The 22,719-nt window shown below is 42.2% G+C and overlaps 1 protein-coding gene across 2 annotated transcripts in view; it reads right to left on the bottom strand.

Moving 5' to 3' along the window:
* The window catches only part of b4galt1l (DP-Gal:betaGlcNAc beta 1,4- galactosyltransferase, polypeptide 1, like), an 88,842-nt gene extending 79,473 nt beyond the window's left edge, over window positions 1-9,369 (bottom strand). For both annotated transcript variants that reach the window (XM_084331507.1, XM_084331508.1), the window contains exon 1: window positions 8,328-9,369. In XM_084331507.1, coding sequence (XP_084187633.1) covers window positions 8,328-8,661 — 334 coding nt within the window. In that variant the 5' untranslated portion in view covers window positions 8,662-9,369. The remainder of the gene's footprint in view (window positions 1-8,327) is intronic.
* Between the last annotated feature and the right edge of the window lie 13,350 nt (window positions 9,370-22,719).

The following is a 22,719-nucleotide window of genomic DNA, read 5'->3' as shown; positions in this document are numbered from 1 at the left end:
GGGTCAAACCATATCTTCTTCAATGGTCTTAATGTGAAGGCATTAAAATATTGTAAAAAATCTGGGACTGCCATGCCACCGTCTGCTTTATTTCTCTGTGCGGTGGATCTTTTTATGCGAGGTGGTTTGTTATTCCAAATAAATTTGTATGTGGAGGTTTGTAATCTTTTCCAGTAGCCCTCTGGAGGAGGTAACGGAAGCATTGAGCTGAAGAAATTGATTCTTGGTAATACATCCATCTTAACTATTGATACCCTTGCCTGTACTGAGTTTTTAAGTTTTGCCCACCTGTCCAGGTCGTCTTTGATTTTGTTCTGTATTTTTGTGTAATTGTGCTTCACCGTTTGTCTTATGGTGGGAAATATTTCCACACCCAAGCATCTGAAATGTTTGACCATGGGTATCGCACCTGGGAGGGTTGTCTCTTTTTTTGCACTGGTGTTAAGGGGAAGAAAAGCCGACTTAGGCCAATTTATTTTAAATCCCGATAAATCACCAAAGTTCTCTATCAACTTGAGTATATGCGGCAATGTGTTGTTGGGGTTTTGCATGAACAATATTACGTCGTCCGCATATAAACTAATTTTATGATGTGTGCCCTTGATTACTATTGGTTCTATGTGTTGGGATTGTCTTATAAATTGTGCTAAAGGTTCTAATGATAGATCGAATAGTCCGGGACTAAGAGGGCAACCTTGTCTGGCTGAGCGTGATACCGGAAAGATATCGGAGATGAATGTGCCTGTTGTAATCCTGGCCGATGGGTCCTTGTATAGTACTTTAATCATATCAATGAAACCTTTTCCTAACCCCATCCTTTCCAATACTGCCCATAGAAACGACCATTCCAACCTGTCAAATGCTTTCATAGCATCCAGGGATAGTATCGCCTTAGGTGTGATGTCCTCTTTGTCTGTATCTAGTACGTGCAGTATTCGCCTTATGTTATCATTGATCAGGCGACCTTTTATGAAGCCTGTTTGGTCCGGATGAACTAAAGACGTCATATGCTTTTGCAATCTGATGGCTAATATCTTAGAGTACAGTTTGACATCGGTTCCGAGGAGGCTTAAAGGACGGTAACTACCGCACTCAGTGGGGTCTTTGTCTTTTTTGTGAAGAACTGAAATGAGTGCGGTATTTTGGTGTTCAATGAAGCTTCCCTCTTTGACTGAGTATAAGATCATATTTAGTAATAAGGGTCCAAATATGTCCCAGCAAGAAATGTACATTTCTGATGGGATACCGTCAATTCCCGGAGCTTTGCCGTTTTTCATTCCGGATATGGCCTTCTTGAGTTCTTCTAATGTGATCGGTACTTCTAACTGTTTAGCGTCTTCCTCCGTAAGTTTAGGGAGAGTAATTTGATTAAGATATGTGTCTAATTTGTCTTGATCAAAGGTCGTTTCTGAGTTATATAAATCGGAGTAGAATTCTTTGAATGTATCGTTTATTATTTTGGGTTCTGTTACTAGAGCTTGTTGTTTCCTAATGGCAGTTATATCTGCAAATTTTGCATTAATTCTTAGTCGCATGGCTAATAGGTGACTAGGTTTAGAACCTTGGAAGTACTGCTGTTGTCTTGTGCTGCGTATTTGCAATTCCGATTTTTGTCTGTACATTGCTTTGATCTCTGTCTTTAGAATGTTAACTTGGTTATCTAGTCTAGTAGAGTTGTTGTATTTTAAAGAATTAAAAAGCGTTGAGTAAAGCGTTTCCATTTCAGACAGTTTTGTGTTTTGATTTTTGCGCAATATGGAGGTAAATCTATCCGAGAAATCCTTGATCATATTCTTTACCGACATCCATAATATTCTGGGATCTTGCACCGAGTTAGCATTATCCCGTAGGAATACTGTGAGAGCTTCTTTAATTTGTGTAATGAATTCCTTGTTGTTAAGCAGCATCGAATTAAAACGCCATCTTGGGGCCCGGGCAGATAGTGTACCAAATGTTGCTTTCAGGATTAAGTAGCAGTGATCTGATAGCGCATTGGGTGTCATTTCCACTTCATATTTATCAAATATTCTCGGGGATGCAAAGACGTAATCAATTCTGGATAGTGTGTTGTGTCTCGCCGAACGACAGGAGTACTTGCGGGTCATGGGGTTAAGTGAACGCCATAAATCAGTTACTCCTGTTGATTTCGACCAATCTTTTAATGCTTTAGATGAATTCTTTTGTTCGCTGGAGAAGGAAAGGTAAGTTTTGTCCATCCTTGGGTTCCAAATGGCATTAAAATCCGCACCTATTATATATGAGTACTCGGGATGGTTTAACATTTCTCCTGTTAGTGAAGTGAAGAAACCCACTTCGTACAAATTCGGGGCATATACCGCTGCCAATGCAATTTTCCTGTTATTGTGTATAATCCTAGCTATAGTTATGCGCCCCTCAGCATCCGACCATACCCCTTTCAATTCGATATTTAATTTGCGTCTGACGACTATGGCTACCCCTCTAGTTCTCGTAGCAAAAGAAGAGTGACTAATATTATGGTATATGTTATCCGCTAACGTATTTATGTCTCCCTCTAAAATGTGCGTTTCGCTTAATAGAGCCACGTCCACATGTTCTTTTTTCATCAGTGTGAGCACGCTTTTGCGCTTGTGTTGTTTGTTTATCCCACCGGTGTTCCATACCATTATATTCAAACTAGCCATAGTCTATGCATGTTTTCGTGTAGTTTTTGGTAATGTTTCTGGAGTATGAAGCTACAATAGATGCACATCCAATTAATGAGGTCCCGTTGAGAGCTGAGCTTAAAAACATATATATATACAAATAAAAATCCCCTATTTTCCCCTCACCCAGAAAGTCGAACATGCCTGTGTTCCAAGAACACATCCTCCGCGATTGACTTTCTCCCATGGTCCACCGGATTGCCCAAACTGAGCATTGTAATCCTAATTTTCCTATGCTAATTGCCATAGGATCTAACATTTCCATTCTATTGCAATAGAATGTCGCTTTTGGTCTTGCACCTTCCCTTACTGTAATGAAGTATTGTGATAAATAACATAAAAATAAAAATAAAAAATAAAATAAAAAAAGAGAATAAACCTTTATCGACATATTCCTTTGAACCCTCCACTAACGTGGGGGAAAAAAAGGAAAAGATTGTAGAGCAATATTGACACCTTAATGTGAAGAACATTGGAAAAGAATAATGTAAGTTAAAATATATTTAAAAAATATAGAGTAATATTGACACCTTAATGTGAAGAACATTGGAAAAGAACAATGTAAGTTAAAATATATTTAAAAAATATAGAGTAATGAGAAGAAAAAATTAAATAAAATAAAAATCAATGGAAAGATATAGATAAGGAATAAGAGATAAATAATTATCAACGTGGAGAAGCCACTAGAACCGATTTAACTGATTAGATAAGATAGAAAAGCAGCGCCTTTTAGCGCTTCAATGTGCCTTTAATGGAGTGATTACTTAAATTGTTAGAATAACCTTGCTGTGCTCATACGTTTATGTGTGGTTAAATTTTTAAAGTATTATTAAGGACTGATTGCACTTCATTTAATTTATTATCTGCTATGTGTATACACACCGAATGTTATTGTTAGAGTTGTATGCTTCGTTGTCATGGTGCCTTATATTCTAGAAGGTTGTAGAATATACTAGTGCCTAGACTTTTTTACTTTCCAGAATGATAAAGAGACCCAGGGCATTTGAGCGATAAACCCAGAATATTCCAGATAGATCTTTTTGCAATGATATTTATTTGTCCCCTCAGAGACCAGAGACTGAAATTATAATGTATTATGAATCGTATTATACACAGTACATGATGAACACAACAATGTCATTCCAACACTGGTGGAATGACCTTATTGATGAACACAATAAAGTCATTCCAACACTGGTATATATTGAGAGAGAGGCTTAACTGTTTCCGGCATTTTCGTCATGCTTTGGGTTATTTGCTCCATTTTTTTGATTCAGGAAATCCTCAGCTTCAAAAGGTGTATATGGACCTGACCTGCGGCCGTTATTGCCCAAGAATGATAACAGCGCCGGATATGATAGCCTTGGCTTGTAGCCGGCTTTGTACAGCTTTTGCATCACATCTTTGTATGGTAGACGTCGGATGATGGCCTCTTTGCTCAAATCTTCGTAGATAAATATTGGTTTATCACCATACTTCAGCTTCCCACGTTGGTTGCGAGCATATTTGATGATGTCATCCCTTGTTGTAGTTTTCCGCAGAGTGACAATGATGACTCTCGGCCCGTTGATACTTTGCCCCTGGGAACCGATTCTGTAAACTTGTTCCACTTCTGGCACTTTGTTTGGATCGGTGTTATCCAAAATCGTTGATAACTCTTTTGGAAAGTTGGTATCTTCGCAGTTCACTGCTTCATCAAGCCCCACAATTTTTTTTTTTTAAATACAAGTCGATTATTAATTTCAATATAGAAAATATTCGTTGACAGCCCTACAAGTACAATTAGTTACTTCACACTACATCACCCCTGAGTGGAACATGGAAAGCCAAACTTTCCCCCACTGTACCGAAAACCTGTACCGAACCGTGACTTCAAAACTGAGGTACGTACCGTACCGTGGTTTTTGTGTACCGTTACACCCCTAATTCACACACATAACACTGAAAGTGAACAAACAACTTTCTTTCCTGATGAATCCACATTCTGAAGCCTCAGTAGACCCTGCCCAACAACAGCCAGAGACGATTGATGGGACATGTTGTGAGTCGTTTCTTGCACCAGGATGACAACTCAACCGTCATCAATGGCAAAACAGGGGAAGTCCGCAAGAAAGGACAAGTGTTCAGGAAGAGGGCACTGACTGACACTATGGAGAGACTACATGTTAAATGTCTCAGTCAGCACCCTCGCTACAAACTCTCAAGGGCTCAGTTCTGCAGACTGAAGCCCTTTTGGATCGTGAGACCCAACGTTTCCCAAAGAGAAACCTGTGCCTGCAAAATCCACGAGAATTTCCTATTCAAAATCAAGAAGCTTCACCAGCTTGGGATTGTTGCCACACCATCCACAACTGAAATAGTTGAGTCCTGTGTCTGCAGCTCAAGTGATGTGGAATGCATGTACAGAAGGTGCATTCAATGCCAAGGCAAAACCTTCCCTACAACTATTGATCCATCAACCAAGGGAAACATAATTTCCTGGGACCAGTGGGTTACCCGGACAGGTAAAATCACAAAAAAGGGAAAAGATGGTGCACTGGAGGAGACGAATGTCAAAAACACAGCACTGGAGAAGACACACACATCTATCGACAAACTTGTTGACCTCACTAAGGACCATGTAAATAAACTGGCCATTCATGTGTATAACATCCAGCACCAGTTCCAGAGGCTGAAGTCACTCAAGGAGAACCTTACTGAGAAAGAGGTGGCCGTCCACATTGATTACAGTGAGAACTACAGCTGTAAGTACACCAGGGAAGTGAAAGACACCCACTTTGGTGGCGGGAACCAGCAAGTGACGCTTCATACTGGGGTCCAATACCTGAGTGGGGGACGTGTGGAGTCTTTTGCGTCTCTGTCAGCGTCCCTAAAACATGATGCTGTTGCAACGTGGGCTCATCTTAATCCAGTGCTCAAGTCCATCCGGGAGGAACATCCAGAAGTGAAGCACATCCATTTTATTTCAGATGGACCCACCTCCCAAAAATTCAGGTTTCCATGAAATATCACAAAAATGAGGTTGTCGACTGCAGAAGATGTTGCGGTAATGAGAGTAATATGACAAACTATTCTAAAAATGATTATTTAAAAATATATATTATTTCATAGTTTCAGGTATGTGTCTATGACTGTTAATAATCAATTCTTAAAACTTTGAAAATGTATACACTTTTCTTATTGTCTTGAAGTTTTAAGACTGTTGCGGTAATGCAAATTTGAAGGACTTATTTTGGAAAATGTGTTCAAAAAGGTGTTAAATTGTAAATAAATATTTTCTAATTATTATTCACATATACTCTAGACCTGGCTTATAGTGCTTGAAAAGGAAATTTGTTGATGCAAGTTTGTTAAAGAAAATTATGTTTGAAATTCTGAAATCAAGATTTCTTTCTATGCCAAGAAAACACACAATATGTTTGCAGTTGAGAGATAACACAGAGATATACAAAAAGCTATTCATATTTTTTTTTTTTTTTTTAATCTACCAGCCACCTTAGCTGATAAACCAAAAGGTTACTTTTGTTCCCTGGCCTGTAGGTGACCTGGAATTCAGCCTTGGCGAGTTATTATGTAATTTACACACATAACACTGTTTAACAAGCACTTGTCTTTCCTGATCAATCCAGCACCCTCTTTCCATCTCTTTTTTGGTTGAGCTCTAGGTAGAAATAGGCTGTTAAAAAATTGGGGGGGGGGTCACTGATAAGAGCACACACACACACACACACACACACACACACACACACACACACACACACACACACCAAACAGCAAGAGCTACAGCTGAGGAAACATCTCAACATCTGAAAAAAGAGGAGCACTAATAATAAACAAGCCTGCGTATAAACAAGCCTATGCTCAGGCTAGGATGGAACACACAGACCGTCCATTAGAAACAGGGTGGGAGAAGAACTTGGCCACTAGCCAAATGCTGGCACATTTTGGCTATGGCTGGTCTAGTTCATCTACACACAAAAAAACTGTGGCAGGTAACAAACCATTAATTTGGAGGCCAGCCAGAGCATAAAAACAAACTTCCAAGAATAAAATAGATTACAATTTTTTTTTGTATCCATCCAGTTTTGCTGCATAGGACTCCTGAATGTCCCTAACATCATGAATCTCTCTCTCCCTGAGCACTGCAGCAGGGAGTGAGTGGTTGCTTGGTGGGTCCCCAAGCTGTCCACGCCCCCCAAACAGATCTGTGCATGACCCCCATGGACAGTTCATGTTGATTTGGTCCGAGCCAGCACTGCTTAGAGCTTCTCTTTGTGTGCCAATATCGAAAGTGAATTAACTAGCAGTGACATTAAGCAGTATTTCTCTCTTCGCTGGGGCCCCTGTGGGTCCCACACATTGGGAAGCACTTTAGTTTACAGGCGTGTCGAAACATTGTCTGGGTGGAAGCCTTTTCCCCTGTCAATTTCCTTGTCCTACCCATTTGTTGTTGTTGCTGTTGGCAAATTCAAAACCAAATTTAACCCATGACAGGGAAATTTACCAACACACTATTTCTACCCCTCTTACGATCATACATACAGGCACACACACATAGCCTTCACTCCCAGACATCTATCTATCTAGGATCTACACACACTACCCTCTACCCCCCTCTCTCTACACATAGCCCTCAACTTGTACACATGCACAGTGCACCCACAGCTGTCTCATAAGTATACGTCATTATCCAGATATCTCTGTAGTGTCTGTACATATCTATCATTCGTATTAGGTATGTCAGTCAGTGGTCCATTTGTTTTGTCTACTCTCCTGTATACTTTGTTAGCTCACCATTCTTTAGATATCTAGGCTATAGGGCCATTGCTGTATTAAACCTAGGTCTCTCGTCTCAATGTTGCAACATGTCACTCTGTCAGTAAACTCTATCAGAGTAAACTCTATCCATAATCAAAGAGTGTGTTGTCCGCCACCATGAATCATATCTGGTCAAATTATTCCACATCACCTGTACCTTGATATGTATCGTAATGTATTGTAGTGCCAGATTAATGCCAATACACACAGCCCTGGTTCAGACATCAGGAGGAGATCACAGCCAGTCAGATCTTAGATGAAATCAATCATACTTGTTGTGGTGCAAGACGGTATAGCCAGCCTTTCAAACCTGTGATAAACTCAACTCTTGCATGACCAGTCATGTGACAAGTGACAACACTACACAACAAGTACTTTAGTAGGCTACACTTAGCAGTGGTTGCTAGCGGGGTCCACAAGCCGTTTGATGTGCCCCCCCCCCATATAGAAATGTAATGTTGCTTTGGTGCCAGGCCAGGTACCCTCCACCTGGACTGGAGTGACTTTTAATGTTATATAATGATTCATCAGAGCTGCTTCACTGTCTCTACTGCAGGGATGAGATGAAAGCAGGAATAGATTATCACTTTTCAGATAGGCTTTTCAGATAGGCTAAGTTGTATCAGTGTGCCAACAATGTCCAATAGTGAATTAACTAGCAGTGACATTACTTCTCTGGGGGGCCCGTGGCGCCTGAGGGTCCCACACATTGGGAAGCACTTTAAAGTTTCAGTCTTGTTGAAACATTGTCTGGGTGGAAGCCTTTCCCCTGTCAGTCACACAAGGAACATTATGTACAGTTACAGTAGAGATCGGACAACTTACCCAACAATGGCGATGTTTCCGGGCATTTCTCGAGTCTTTTGGGAACCGCTTCCACTCCAGTGGCAGTGCCACTCCAGGAAAAAGAGTTTTTTTCAATATGTTCCTCCTGTCGTTTTGTGGTTATTCTATGTCCTTCGTTCGGGCTGGTGATGGTGACGTCCTCCTTCGACCTAAACGGAACTGTAACCTGCTGATCGTGCACAAAGGCTAATCGAATGTCCAAAGACCTCACGTAGAAAATCAAAGTGACCGAAATGTGAAGAAAACACAGAAGCACGACCAATTTACACGTTCTGTTAAGAACATTAAAGTTGACAACCGAATCTCCCGGCATTGTTGTATGTATGTTGTTGACCTAATTCAAACCCCCAACCCGTGTAAAGAATATAGTTGACCTAATCTGGCCAATTTAAACCAACGAAACTTAAAAACACAGTTATTCCAGAGACGTCAGTCAGCGGGTCGGCCCTCCTCTGCTCGCCGCCCCGCTAGCTGCTGGTCGCGGGTTCCATGTTCGGCTCCAACGGTCTCTTCTATAGAAGCAGCAGCGAGGAGCCACGTTATACAAATGTGACCTTTTCTTCTAGGAGGAACTGGAACTGGAAGCGGAGCAGCTACTTCACCTTTCAGAATATATTCTCCCCTAAAGTATTCCGTCCGAGGAAATATAATAAACTTTGAGGCAAAAACTTTAACCTCTCACTACTTCAGCCCCCTATCTGTCTGTCACCCGCAGCCACAGCCAGGTCCAGCTAGCCGGTCGTGGGTCGGTGGCTGTCGGTCGGTTGGTGGCTGCTCTCGACTCACCGACACACCGACCGACCGACCGAGCGAGTTCAGTTCAGCAACACGTTGACTCGTCGCGTCTAACGGTACAGTACAGTTGAAAAATCATAAATTTTTTAAATTAAAATAAAAAATTAAGTCAAGATGCTTTAAGTTGCATTTGGAAAATGAAGTGTGTCCCGATATGGATATTGTTCGAAATAATAAACCGCGATATCTCACTATTGATGACTGACTACACTTTAGTCTCGGACTCTTGCCGTTGGCTCTACTAGCGGAGCAGCGGAGGCATCTTCCGGGTGTGTGCCAGGCCAGGCAATAGTATCCAGCTGCAGAGCCGCAGCGCGGCGCTCTCAGGTTTTCGCTGCAATACTCTTAACCAAGTCCAGTCGGGTGGGTGGCGCTGCTGAGCGGTCCTCAGACGAGTAGGGTATATCTGCAGAGCTGCAAGCCCAGAGACAACACCATTCTTTAGTCCAAATAATACCCTACTTTATACTATTTTATTGTCATTCGTTTAATGTAAAGTCAGTCTTACATTGGCACTGCTTTAACGTTGCATTTACCCATAATCCATTACTGTATTAGACCCATGTGCCAGTATAACTTTTGTAATATGAATGAAGAGCAAATGTAAAGTTAATCAATACACAATGAAACAATATCTTTATCTATATCACATGTCAAAACTACTTTAATAAAAGAAGATTTCCGTTTTTCATTTCTACTCATTAATCCAAAACAAGACATCAATTCTACTTCTGCATGCACCGGGAGAATTGAGCTCATAGCACAGATTTGGAGTTGATAGAATGGACATTGCTGTTCTTAGGAAATGTTGCACATGGTGGAAATAATGGAAATTAACATTTCTAACATTAACATTTAGTGTATGTTTAAAGTTGATACATTGAGGCATGGTAGAATTTCACTTTATATTACAGCAGTATCCGTTTTTAACATTACAATTAGTGTCTGACACTATAGACACCAGTGGCGGACTCAGGCTGTTTGAAGGGCAGGGGCGAAAATAAAAAAGGGCACCTACTGCACAACATGGGACCCCATCAGTAAGCAAAAAGCTATGATGCGTCATGTATGATGAAATAGTCTTCATCCTTGATTAAGATTAACATTAGAATAACATAGACAATCCAGATTAATAGTATAACCACACCTCTATGATAAAAACACACAGGGAACAATACACCTTTAACATTTTTATTTCATAAAACAGTTTAACAGTTAAAGTTAATTCGAGTGCCGTTGAGCTTCTTCCTTTCTCTCTCCTCTCATTCTCTCCTCCTGTCCTCTCCTCCCCTTCTCTCCTCCTATACTCCCCTACTCTCCTCCTGTACTCCCCTTCTCTCCTCCTATACTCCCCTTCTCTCCTCCTGTCCACGCCTTCTCTCCTCCTGTCCTCTCCTCTCCGTCTCTCCTCCTGTCCTTTACTCTCCTTCTCTCATCCTGTCCTCTCCTCCTGTCCTCTCATTCTCTATCTCTCTTTCTCTCCCTCCCCCTCCATATCTTCCCCATTCTCTCCATTAAACTTACTATATTGTACCACCTGACTCCTCCCTCCTGCCATCCTCTGTCCTCTCCTCTATCACCTCTAATGAAAATATGTTGGTTATTTTCATGGACAGATTTGTATGTGCTGGCTCTCCATTACTGCAATGGAAGGGAGATGGTGGGTGGGGGAGTCATAGCAGAATTCGTCTTTTGGTCCTCTGTTTATATATGTCAATGACCTCATTATGATCAATTGGGATATCCCTCTCAATTGAAAGCAGCATAAGATCAGAGAGCCTTTTTTTCCCCACATCGGTTTCTGAGCTGGGTTTTGATCAGCTTCAGTTTAGAGAATGATCGCTCTACTGAAGCAGTTGTCACTGGTATTGTAGCATATGTTTTGAGGAGCATGGTTATATTTGGGAAAACAGATTCCACATCATTGTCTTTAAGGCACTTAAGCGCATCTTTGACATTGTTGGAGGGGAGAGCATATGAAGAGTGGAATACCTTGAGTTCGGTGACAACATTCTCTTCCTCTACATCATAAAACTGGCACACATCTCTGACAGATACAGCAGCTGTGTTGTTTGTCATGCCCTTCCAGTGACTTGAGATGGTAAGGCAGTGAAGACCTGATAGGATTGACCCAGTAGGCGTGTCATCCTTCCCTTTGAATCTTCGGTGTAGCTCATGGGAGAGTATGTCAAGAAAGGTAAAGAACACCTTTCCCTGGTAGTGCTCCTATAGTCTTGGACTTGGTAGTCCTCCGTAGCAGATTGAGAGCTATACCTGTACCTTTGAGGTACCTTCCTGCGTCTTGTTTGTCCAGGTATTTCTTCTGGCACCTCAATGCCTGCTGCCTCTGCTTGCCCTTTTGCTTTTGAGAAAAGGACCTTGAACTCCTCATCCTTCCTCATTGCTTTCACTATTTGTATGACTCCCTCCACAATGGTGTATGATGCTGACAAGTCAAGGTCTTTTCTCTGAAGTGAAGCAGATGCGATGGCAGTCTCATTGAAGACAGGTGTGGCAATCTCCATGCATAGCATACATTCAAAATCTATGCTACGCAAGAGCATCCGGGCATCACCTGCTGCAGAGTCTGGTGGATCACTATCAGCCATATTCTGAAGCAGCTTCACCACAGCAGAAAGGACCTTCTTCAGGGATCTCAGAGCATCTTCTCTACACGCCCACCATGTGTCAGACAGCCTTTTCAGTTCACAGAGTCTTTGGCCAGGGTACATGGTCTGTTGCATTTTCACAAACGCAGCGTGGCGTTTTGGAGATCTGGATATGAAAGTGTACAGATTTTCAACTAAATTGAAAAACCGAACAAAATGCTGGCTTGATTTGGCACTCTCCACCAAGACCAGGTTGAGACAGTGGGCATGGCAGTGCACGTATAAAGCTTTCTCATTGTGGCTCTGAATTCGCGACTGCAGACCGTTGTAGCTTCCGCTCATATTTGCGGCTCCATCGTAGCTTTGGCCCCTGATGTCTTCCACTTTTAATCCATTCTCCTCAAGGAATGTCATCACAACATTCTCCAATTATTTTGCTGTTGTTCCACTCACATCACAAACTTGTAAAAATCTCTCCTTGATTTCCATCTGATGGACAAAGCGAACAACAAAGGACACTTGTTCGACATGAGAAACATCAGTTGTCTCATCCAAGAGAATGGAGAATATTTTGGAATCTTCCATTTCTTTGAGAATTACTCTTCTGACATAGGTGGCAAGGGCACTGATTATGTCATTCTGTGTCTTGTAGGACAACAGTGATGTCTGTGGTTTTTTCTGTTGAGACTGGATGTGATTGATTTTTATCAAGGTGCATTTTGATGGTGGAGTCATATTTTGCAAGTAGCTGTACAAGTTCAAGGAAATTCCCTTTGTTCAAAGATGTACCACTTTCATCATGACCCCTGAACACCCCATCTTGCCGTGCAAGATACAATGTGATGTCTACCAGTCTTGTCATTAGCTCCCTGGTTCTTTGTCGTTCATGTTCTCTTTTGGCTTGGCCTTCTACGTCTGCCCTCCTGAAAGCCTCTTCCAGTGGTCTCTGTTTGAAGTTGCTCCATCTTACCATGCTTACCATATGTGCTTCTGTTTGTTTATGCTCCTTAATTTTCTCTGAGCCTTTTCTCCAATTATTAATTTACCCTTAAAATGAAGATAACAGTGTATAACGTTTTATATATAGTTATCCCCAAGCATACCCCATATTTAGCATAAATGTTCACGTTTAACCATTAGAGGGGCACCAATAGGGCATGTCCTCTAATTTTCTCCACTCAAAAGGGCACTTTTGCGTGACATTATTTAACCGTCGGGGCACATGGTCAAGTTTAGACCATTGGAAGGGCACCAATGGGCACGTCCTCTCATTTTCAACACTCAAAAAGGGCATTTTAGCGCAATGTTTTCAACTGTGGGGGCACATGGTCACGTTTAACCATTAGAGGGGCACCAATAGGGCACGTCCTCTAATTTCTTTCACTCAAAAGGGCACTTTTGCGTGATATTATTTAACCATGGGGCACATGGTCAAGTTTAGACCATTGGAAGAGCACCAATAGGGCACACCTTCAAATTTTTCGCCACTCAAAAGGGCACTTTAGCGTGCATTTTTCAACCGTGGGGGCACCAATAGGGCACATCCTCTAATTTCTTTCACTCAAAAGGGCACTTTAGCGCACGTTTTTCAACCGTGGGGGCACCAATAGGGCACATCCTCTAATTTCTTTCACTCAAAAGGGCACTTAAGCACGCGTTTTTCAACCGTGGGGGCACCAATAGGGCACATCCTCTCATTTCTTTCACTCAAAAGGGCACTTAAGCGCACGTTTTTCGACCGTGGGGGCACCAGGGGGGGCGGTTGCCCCCCCTGCCCCCCCCTGAGTCCGCCAGTGATAGACACATGTTAAAAGTCAAAGTCAACTTTGTCATTTTCCAATTTGTGAAAGACATACAGAAAAATTCAATTACGTGCCCCCCTTCCCACGGTGTATATAGAAAGAGACAATAAACAAAAGTAACATAGGACACAATATACAACACACAGGACTATGTACAATATAAACAGTGCCTACAATTAAATTAATGAAGGAATTAAATAAGAGGTAAAAGAGAACTTAGTGTAAATATTCTTTAATTTGTGTCAACGTTATAAAAATCCGTTATACGTTATACACGTTATAAAAAAAAGAGTTACAATTGTATAGGAACCAGTTTTTCAGGAACTTGGCATGTATTTTTTTATCATGCATATCTTGTGTTACCTATTTTTTCTATGCCTATTTTTATTGTATTTTGCACAATCAATGCAGGCGTGACCACCCGCATTTCACTGTATGTATGTGACAAATAAACCTCTTGATTCTTCTTGAGTTGTAGTATTAATATGTAGCCTACAGTGATGAAGGTATAAAGATACTATGGTAATACATTGATTGATTGCTAACTTTAACAGATTGCAGAATGGGTACAATACAGTATGGCGCAATACACAATTGTTAAGGGGATGCAGACCAGAGAAGGACTTCTTCCCCCATTTCAATTCATCATAACATTTATGTATGAATTGTATGATTTCTATAAATATGAACATGTTAATGCTATACTACTACATAAAGTGAATTTATACTGAATTTGTCTTCATTTAATGCAGATGTTCACAGCATTTCACTTTCAACCAGGTATCTGATTAATTTAATGTAGCAACTAGTAGTTCACCCAGTCCTTGTTGGACTGATAAGTGGTTGCCTAGTGGAGGGGGGGGGGGGGGGGGGCAAATTAATGGATGTGGATGAGAGCCTTGACATTAAGTGATTGCAGATACGGCTGTGGGGGTGCTAGAGACATGATCGAATAGACTTGTATGCGCCTGAATCTCCTGAACATGGCGCGAGACATTCCTAATCGATCAGAACTAAATTGGCAGCGAAAAAGACCGCTTTTAAGCATCGATTCCCCATGCACATGCGCAGATTGGCCACGGAGTGTGACGCAACGCACATCCACCCTGGAATGTTCCATTAGAGGGGGTGTTGTGTTGTGAGAATGATAAGATAGAATTAAATATACAGTAAAAGGAATACAGTACAAATATACAGAAGTCTACAGTAAGTGTAATATTGCACAGTGTTGTGCATTTATAATCAGTAGCTTAGGCTACATAGTAGGCTAATGACAGCCTATTCTAGTCTAGCAGGTGCTGGTATAGATGTATAATATATGACACATATGACATATATGAAATTTTTTGCCTAGATATAAAAATGTCATAGATGACTGAAAATCAACATTACTAGGGGAATCGATGCTTAAAAACGGTCTTTTTCGCTGCCAATTTAGTTCTGATCGATTAGGAATGTCTCGCGCCGTGTTCAGGAGATTCAGGCGCATACAAGTCTATTCGATCATGTCTCTAGCACCCCCACAGCCGTATCTGCAATCACAGCCTAATGTCAAGGCTCTCATCCACATTCATTCATTTGCCCCCCCCGCAATCTCCTCCCCGATTTCAGAATCCCGGAAGTGTTGCGGTGGTCTATGTTTGACTGTGCGTGGGCGGGGCGTCGTGGCTTGTACCTTGTTTTGTTTCCTGTAAAACCCGGAAGTAGTCAGTTTGTGCTGTTTATTTTTAACCCTAACCTTAACCCTAACCCTAACCCTAACCCTAACCTTAACCTTAACCCTAACCTGCAACACGGAACACAGAAATGCAAATGCAGTTGAGTCTTCACTGCTTGTAAAAATAAACAGCACAAACTGACTACTGCACAGTCAAACCGAGTACAAGCTCAAATGCACAGTCAAACCGAGTACAAGCCACGAAGCCCCGCCCACGCACAGTCAAACTAGTCCAAGCCACGAATACCCGCCTCAAACCTAGTCCAAGCCACGAAGCCCCGCCCAGACATTGGACTTGCGGCTCTGCAGATATCCCTTATTGTCTCAGACCGTATGAGGTCCTCGCTTGGTTCAGGGCCCGCGTCCACCTGGCTCACAAAAACACTGATAGTGCGCCGGCAGTGCTGGCATGAAGCGCATCTTGTAGATGACAGAAAGAAATCTACAGCCATCCTTTTATCGTTTTTTCATGCCGCGGTTTTGCACATATTATAGCATATTTTAATAACTTTATTGTATATTAATTATATATATAGTTATTGCCTGACACCACAGTTCGCCCTTTGCTTTTTATTAGCTTTTTAGTAGTGTATTCGTGTAGTTATTATTATTAGTGTATTTGTGTTTTGTCGCGAATCTCAATGGCCCGTCTACTGTGGGAGACAGCCAAGACAGGCAGGCAGCTCCGGTGTCAGGTTACAAACAGAGTGGTAGATATGAATGGCTGTGATTGGTTGTCTGAAAATGAGCTCAGCGCATCGCTCTGAAAAGTTAAAAAAGTTTCAACTTTCGGCCGCACAAAAAAGCTGAAAAAAGAAGCCGACTGCAGCGCACTTCCTATAGGCGGCGCATGCGGCCGCACACGCTCTCTCCCCATTGGGATACATTGAAAAAAGACGCGTGCGGTCATAAATATGAGGCAGGTGGACGCGAGCCCTCAGACGCCCCATTCAACACGGTTAATCACACATGATGCCAGAACGCGCCGCATTAAAGCCTTTGGTTCATATTAGCAACGCTGGTCGCAACGTTCATATATGTGTCTACGCCTTCTTGCTGTCATTACATCCACATGTGCATCTTCTGTGTTTGTTTCCTTATTTGATCAATTGCAGGTATGAAAAGTACAGGTACATTGAGCGCCTCTACAGTCGCAGAGAGTGCTGGGCACTCAGTTACCTGGGCGCTGGGCACTCAGTTACCGGGGCGCTGGGCACTCAGTTACCGGGGCGCTGGGCACTCAGTTACCGGGGCGCTGGGCACTCAGTTACCGGGGCGCTGGGCACTCAGTTACCGGGGCGCTGGGCACTCCGTTACCGGGGCGCTGGGCACTCCGTTACCGGGGCGCTGGGCACTCAGTTACCGGGGCGCGCGCGGTCTCCTCACCCCGAGAAATAACACAAACAATTATGCTGAAGCAGCGATGCGGTTATGCGGTCCTCGTTTGGATAATATGTAAAGTACAGTTGACAGCTGCGTTGTGTTAACGTTGCAATGTACAGGGAAATAACGTCATGGCTCCCCGGTGAGTGCCCAGCGCCCCGGTAACTGAGTGCCCAGCGCCCAGGTAACTGAGTGCCCAGCACTCTCTGCGACTGTAGAGGCGCTCAATGTACCTGTACTTTTCATACCTGCAATTGATCAAATAAGGAAACAAATACAGAAGATGCACATACATGGATGTAATGACAGCAAGAAGGCGTAGACACATATATGAACGTGAATGAATGAATGAATGAATGAAAACTTTATTTAACAGATTGCAGAATGGGTACAATACAGTACGGCTCAATACATACAATTGTTAAGGGGATGCAGACCTGAGAAAGACGTTTGTCTTGTTTCCATCAGGGTCCCCCATTTTCAATTCATATACGTTGCGACCAGCGTTGCTAATATGAACCAAAGGCTTTAATGCGGCGCGTTCTGGCATGTGTGATTAACCGTGTTGAATGGGGCGTCTGAACCAAGCGAGGACATCATGCGCATGCGCAGCGAGGAATGCGGAAGCGCTCTTGCACTCTTTGGCTGGGATTAATATAGACGCCGCCGGACCTAAGAGCTCTGCGGCTCTGCAGTTGGATGCTTCTCGGCAGAGGGGAGGGTGGGGTGGGGGCGGGGCAGCACCTTTGGACACTACTGCTCCACTATACACTACACAGCCATGTGTCATGTGTCCTCCATGGTGTTCGATCGCAGACATATTGGTCGCAAACAACAGGTGATTGTTGATCAAATAGGCGATTATCATTCAATTACAACTGTCGAATCCTGATGAATTGAAAATGGGGGACCCTGATGTAAACAAGACGAAAGTCTTTCTCTTGTCTGCATCCCCTTAACAATTGTGTGTATTGAGCTGTACTGTATTGTACCCATTCTGCAATCTGTTAATAAAATGTTCAGTCAATCAATCAATCGCTCTGCGCCATATTGCATTGCAAAACGACGTCTACGAATTTGTACCCTCAAAGAAAGGTGTGTTTGTCATCATTTCAAGAAATTATATTTTCCGTACAGTTGCAAGGAACACGTTGAATTAATCAATTAACTACCTTGGAGTGAATTATTTCAGACAACATATTGGATGCAGTCATTCATTCGTTTAATGGTGTATCTGTTATAGATTCGATAAAGTTGGCGTTTCGTTTTTACAGCTTTGTCCCTACAGGTCAGGGGTAAGCATTGTGTTCATGAAGTAACATAAGAACGCCCCCTTGTGACACAATGGAAACATTGAGATTAAAGGGTGAATTCAGATTTATTAATGTTTTAGCCCTTTTCTAATAGACAACATAAACATTCTACGGTTGAATGAATGAAAACTTTATTTAACAGATTGCAGAATGGGTACAATTGATTGATTGATTGATTGATTGAAAAGTTTATTAACAGATTGCAGAATGGGTACAGTACAGTACAGCTCAATACATACAATTGTTAAGGGGATGCAGACCAGAGAAAGACTTTCGTCTTGTTTACATCAGGGTCCCCCATTTTCAATTCATCATAACATATATGACATACATGACATACAGATAGACAGTACTGCTACATCTATACATTTATGACATATCAGATTTGCAAATACAGTACTGTTTGTGATACAAAAGTGTCCAGAAAAGGAGTGTATATACATTTGGCATAGAAACTGTACATTGGAGGAGGTTGGTTGGGTGGGGTGGGGTTGGGTGGGTTGGGTGAGGGCTGTACATTGGAGGTGGGGGGGGGGGGGGTGGTTGGGAAGGGGACACACACACATTTTACACTGTACATTGGAATATTGACAAAGCCTTACTTGGTCATTTACTGTACAACTAGGTTATGACATTTGTAGGGGCCAGTTTCGAATTGCAGTCTCACGTAGGTGTTTTTTGAGAGTGTTTTTGAAGGTGGGTAGTGATTCACATTCCTTTACAGCTTTAGGTAGGGCGTTCCACATTGATGTGGCATAATTGCGAAACGTGTTTAGTCCCTTGTTTGAGCCGAATCTGGGTTTTACATGATTTGTGGAGCTCCCTCTGGTGTTGTGATCGTGGTATTCACTGACCTTTGGGAAGTATTTTGACATGTACATGGGTACCTTGGTCGCGTAGTGTATCTTGTAGACCAGGCCCATTGCAAGTTGCTGTACTCTGTCGTCTACTCTAAGCCATCCTAGGTTGTCAAAGTGGGCAGGGGTGAGGTGGGTTCTAGGAGTCAGGTCAAGTAGTAGTCTGACTAGCTTGTTTTGAGATGTTTGTAATTTGTTTTTTAGTGCCTTTGAGGTGCTTTGGTACCATGAGGTGCAAGCATAGTCGTAGTACCCTTGAATGAGTGCTCCTGCTAGAGTCTTCAGGGTATTCTTGTTTACCAGAGAGGAGATCCGGTACAAGAATCGCGTTCGTTGGTTGACTTTTTTTATTACATTGGATGCCATTTTGTCACAGGAAAGATTAGCCTCTAGGATGGAACCCAGGTAGGTAATTTCATCTTTCCTTGTGATAATATTGTCACCCACTGTAACCGAGAAGCCGTCGGTCTTGCTGAGTTTGTTATTTGAACCGAAGAGAATGGACTCTGTTTTGCCCATGTGTAATGATAGTTTGTTGTCGGCGAGCCATATGCAGATTTTGCCTAGTTCCGAGCTGAGGGCTTTTTCAACCTGTAACTTGTTCTTGTCAGAGACCAGCAGGGCTGAGTCGTCCGCAAACAGGAACAAGTTGCAGTCACAAGCTGACGACATGTCATTTGCATAAATTAGGAATAGTAGCGGTCCTAGTATGCTTCCTTGTGGAACACCACAGCTCACTGTGAGGGGGGGGGATAGGGTACCGTTTACTTCCACCATCTGTTCCCTCCCCTCCAGGTAGGATTGTATCCAGCTCACTGATAAACTATCAAAACCAATTGCTTTTAGCTTGTCAATCAGAATGGTGTGATTGACAGTGTCGAAGGCCTTTTGTAGGTCCAGCATGACCATGCCGCAGTATTTGCCCGCGTCCACCTCTTGTTTGATGTGGTCGTTCAAGTAGAGAAGGCATGTGTCAGTGGAGTGGGATGTTCTGAAGCCAGATTGGAATTCGTAGATTAGATTTTTTTCCGCGAGGTACTTTTCGATCTGTTCGTATACTATTTTTTCCATGACTTTCGAGATGGATGTAAGGATAGAAACAGGGCGGTAGTTACCCGGGTCTAATTTGCTGCCCTTTTTGTGCAGGGGTGTTACTCTCGCAATTTTGAAGTCCTTGGGGACGTGTCCCTGTTTTATGGAGAGGTTTATTATGTGTGTGATGACTGGGGTGATGGCTGCTGCTGAGTCTCTGAGGAATTTGGAGGGGATGTTGTCATGGCCAGTGGCCTTGTTTGGTTGGAGGGCGCTCAGTTTTTTGAGTACCTCATCTGTAGTTACTATTTCCAGTTTGAAGTCGTCTTTGTGGACGCCTAGGTTCATGTAGTATGCTACTATGTGTTCTACCCCATACTGCCCTGAGTGGGAGGGTAGTTTGTTTACCAGTGTTGTGGCTATGTTTGTGAAGAAACTATTTAAGTAATTGGCTACATCCAGCTTTTCTGTGATGAGCGTGTTGTCCGTCTTTATGTTTATGTTTGAGAATCTGGTTTTAAGTTTTTTACTGCAGCCTAGTTGGTTATTGAGTAATTTCCAAAGTTCACGCGGTTTGTTTTTGTTTTCCTCGGTTTTGTCATTGATGAATTTTTTCTTTGCTGTTTTGATCATGGAGTTTACATCATTTCTTAGTCTGTTTCTTTCCAGTTTGAGTTCAGTCACGTGGGCTTGGAGTTCACTGCTCGTGCTTATGTTAAGCTTTGACTGACTTTTACGAAACTCAGAGCATTTTTTGTCTCTGGTTTTCATAGCGGTCAGTATTTCAGCGTGCATCCACGGCTCAGCGCGATTTTTTACCCTGGTGGTTCTTAGGGGGGCCATGTTGTTTAGTATCGTTGAAAATTTGGTTTTGAAGCCAATTGTTAAAGGAAAACTCCAACATTTTGGGAAATTAGCTTATTTGCCATCTACCCTGGAGTTAGACAAGAAGATTTTTCTTCTCTCTGCATGCAGTAGGAGTAGGAAGACGTCACGTTGGAAACTAGGCTAATGGAGGAACCTACTTCCAGTGACTGGCGCTAAGCTATAGGCTAACGGTGCGCGTCTTCCTACTCCTACTGCATGCACAGAGAAGAAAAAAGGTATGTATCTTCTTGTCTAACTCCAGGGTAGATGGCAAATAAGCTAATTTCCCAAAATGTTGGAGTTTTCCTTTAAGGGGATGCAGACCAGAGAAAGACGTTTGTCTTGTTTACATCAGGGTCCCCCATTTTCAAATCATAGTGTAAATTAAAGTTAAAGGGGCTAAAGTAAATTTCCTGTTGCAATGTTTGCTAATGCTGACATGAAACAACAGTTGCTATGTGTTGATATGAGAAATATATCAACTAAAATGTAATACATTTGTGTTTTTATTACTGGATCTTATAAACAAGTCACAGTGTGGAACAGTAATAGCATGCTTTTCCATTGTTTGACATACTCTACCTGCACTAGTCTCACGTAGCCATACCTCTCTCCAGACTACATTATTTTATTTAACCTTTATTTTACCAGGTAGTCACTTGAGATCAAAGATCTCTTTTTCGAGCACCAATGCACAGACTGTAGTAGTCTGTTCTCTGTAGTCTGTGTGCACGGTTTGTTTTCGGAAGCAGATGCTGTGCTTAATACTGGATACCCAGTTCCTCCTTTCTTAGCCACAAAATAATGTAAAGTTAATGGGGCCACACACACATACTTTAATCATTAATTAGTCTTTAGGTTCATATTCAACCTCTGCTGTGTGGTCCCCTCCTGCTTCAAGTCATCCACCATTGTCACTACTACTAGAAACGAACAAGGTAACATGCTTAAATGGCAGTGAAATACTGCTCAAATTGGACCCTCACCAATTTGCTTAACGGCAAAACAGATCCACAAACAACTAGCCACAACACTCCACAAAGCCCTCACCCACCCCATATTGAAAGAATTTCAATATATATAACACCAAGCTCAGGGACCTAGGACTCAACCCCAGCCTGTGGGTTCTGGACTTTCTGTCTGACCATCACCAGGTGGGGAGGATGCAGAATGGGCAGCGACACCTCTGCCCCCCTGACCCTCAACGCAGGAGCCCCCCAGGGCTGTGTCCTGAGCCCCCTCCTCTACTCCCTGCATATCCATGATTGCATAGCCACGCACAGCTACAACATGGTGATTAACTGTGATTATCTGTCTGATCAAGTGATGTTTGGTGAAAGTTAGATTTGCACTTTATTAATCCCAATAGGGAAATTCATTCTTGTTTGATGATCAAGAGGCACCTTTTATTTGTTTTAAGTGAAGTTTGGTGAAAAAGCAAGTTATTGCACTATTAATCCCAATAGGGACATTCATCTTTGTTTGATCAAGAGTAACCTTACTATATATATATATAATACAATTTTTTAAGTGAAGATTGGTGAGAGTTAGGTTTGCACTTCAATCCCAATAGGGAAAATCATCTTGGTTTGATAATTTTTGTGTCAAATAAAAACAAAGCTTATTTGAATGATTTCCTTGGTGTTTCTAGTTTTTAAGAGAAAAAATCGATTAAAATCGTAAATCGGATGTGGTGTGAAAAAATCGGAGATTAAATTTTTAGGCCATATCACCCAGCCCTACCAGAGAGGAGATCCGGTACAAGAATCTTGTTTTTTGATTACTTTGGTTGCCATTTTGTCACAGGAAAGATTTGCCTCTAGGATGGAACCCAGGTATATAATTTCATTAGTCAGAGACTACTTGCCTACTTGCTCATATGCGCATACTCAGAGTTAATTATGTTTACACTGCCTATTTTTATTTTTACTTTTTCAATGTACTATAATTGTATGACCTGTATCATGTCTTCTACTATTACCATGTACCTGTATCT

This window comes from Notolepis coatsorum (genome assembly GCF_963971535.1).
Source record: "Notolepis coatsorum genome assembly, chromosome: 16".
In the NCBI taxonomy this organism is placed as follows: Eukaryota; Metazoa; Chordata; class Actinopteri; order Aulopiformes; family Paralepididae; genus Notolepis; species Notolepis coatsorum.
Note: the sequence above shows the minus strand (reverse complement) of the source record. Positions and strands in the feature narration are given on the sequence as shown.